This window comes from Anneissia japonica, unplaced genomic scaffold (assembly GCF_011630105.1).
Source record: "Anneissia japonica isolate Jap-2015-1 unplaced genomic scaffold, ASM1163010v1 scaffold2320_len370340_cov150, whole genome shotgun sequence".
Lineage (NCBI taxonomy): Eukaryota > Metazoa > Echinodermata > Crinoidea > Comatulida > Comatulidae > Anneissia > Anneissia japonica.
Window position 1 is genome coordinate 215,528 of NW_022705529.1, and position 1,716 is coordinate 217,243.

Here is a 1,716-nt window from a genome sequence, read left to right on the forward strand (position 1 = left end):
GTTTGATACTTTGCAAATGCTTTAATTATGTTTTAATTTGACAAAAGTGCAATAAAATTCATCAAATATACTTTACTCTTATGCCTACCACCTTACACCTCCCGAAAAAAAGAAGTTCTAAAAATCAACTCCTTTTTTCTAATAAAGTATTATTTTTGCTACTGCAATATTTTCTGTGTAATACAAATAAAGACAATTGCTATGTCATTTTTTATGTATATGATTTTAATTCAGATAAGACATTCCCTACCACCACCGACCACCCCCTTCCCAACTTTAAACAATTATACACAGTTGAATTAAAACGAACTAGTTGGTCTCGAAATCCAGACACTGTTTCGTTATACAGTACAGTATACATGGGAATTCGTTGGAAAAGCTATAAAATTGAGTTTTTAAAATAAGTTTCATGTATATATACTAATATTTTGCGAATCTTGGAATTTTTAAGCAATTTTAGGATTTTTTAGACTGAATCTTGGGAATTTTTATTTTTCCCAGTGGTCACACTGCACTGAGTCAGCATGCGGATTCGCGTAGTCTAACGCTCGCTGCGTCGTACGACGCAGTGAGTACCCGGCTTTACGTATAGGCCTACGACAGCTTAATATATACCGACGTTTAGGCTTACAAAATCTGGAGGCTTCGGTGCAGCGCCTATTCAAGGTATGCGCTCTAATGTGCATGTTATAAAGGTATTTAGACAGATATTTTGCAAGTGTTATGGTAACATGTGCACATATATGACGTAGGACTATAGTCTTTCTTTTTAGCGCCACTATGCATCGACAGCGGCTTAATATAGCAAACAAACAAAAAAAAAAAAACACGTTCAGTGTGGTGCTAATTTTAGAGCGGTGCTTATTTTAGAGTTTTTAAATTATCTGCCTAACTAGCTACTTAATATAATGACTTCAAAAACATGATACAAGATTATGTTATCAAAATACTAACCAATGTAATGAGCAGCAAGAATCGGATATCACAACCTCCCATAATCACTTAGGCAGTGGCTGATGGCGAATGAACAAATAACTGCATTCAACAGGTTTCTTTGATTAACAGAAAATAAACCATTTATGCAAGTCGGTATTATTTTTCCAACAGTCAGCCTATATTGTAAGCGATGATTGCATCCCAAATAATAGCAAAATAGTATAAAAGTTTTAATTTTAAAATAAAGTTTGTAAAGAACTATATTTAATGAAATACATTACTAAATAAATAATTGATATGTAACTATTTTAGAACACATCCGCAGTTAAAAATAGTTTCTCCCTTGAAAATATGCAAATGTATTAACTTATGCAAATACGGAACACCTCTTGAAATTATTTCCTCCGCCAAAGTGGTTATGTTTTCGCCCCTGTTTATTACCTCCGCCAACGAAGTTCGCCCCTGTTTATTACCTCCACCTTCGAAGTTGGAGGAGGTACTGACGCTCCTGTTTATTTATTTTTCTGTCTGTGTTGTTTTGTGTGGGTGTGTCTGTGAACAGCCTACAGTCCACCATTTTTATCGGAAAATTCTCAAAATTGGACCGGGCCTTCTCAAACTTGGACCGGGCCTTTGACACAATGTTCCTTGACCAAAGATCTTGAGGTGATTAAATTTTGAAGGGCCATTTTTAACTGCCTGACGTAGGCCTATAGACATATGTTTGTGTGCTTACGGGGTTTGCCAAAGAAATGTAACAAAGTAGCATTCATTTTTTAG

At 35.1% G+C, this 1,716-nt stretch overlaps 1 protein-coding gene across 1 annotated transcript in view; it reads right to left on the reverse strand.

Annotated features, from left to right (window-relative positions):
• The window catches only part of LOC117105618 (cubilin-like), a 24,540-nt gene extending 23,281 nt beyond the window's left edge, over positions 1–1,259 (reverse strand). Inside the window, exon 1 of the mRNA XM_033246794.1 lies at positions 955–1,259. Within this exon, the coding sequence (XP_033102685.1) occupies positions 955–996 (42 nt within the window). The 5' untranslated portion in view covers positions 997–1,259. The remainder of the gene's footprint in view (positions 1–954) is intronic.
• Positions 1,260–1,716: the final 457 nt, after the last annotated feature.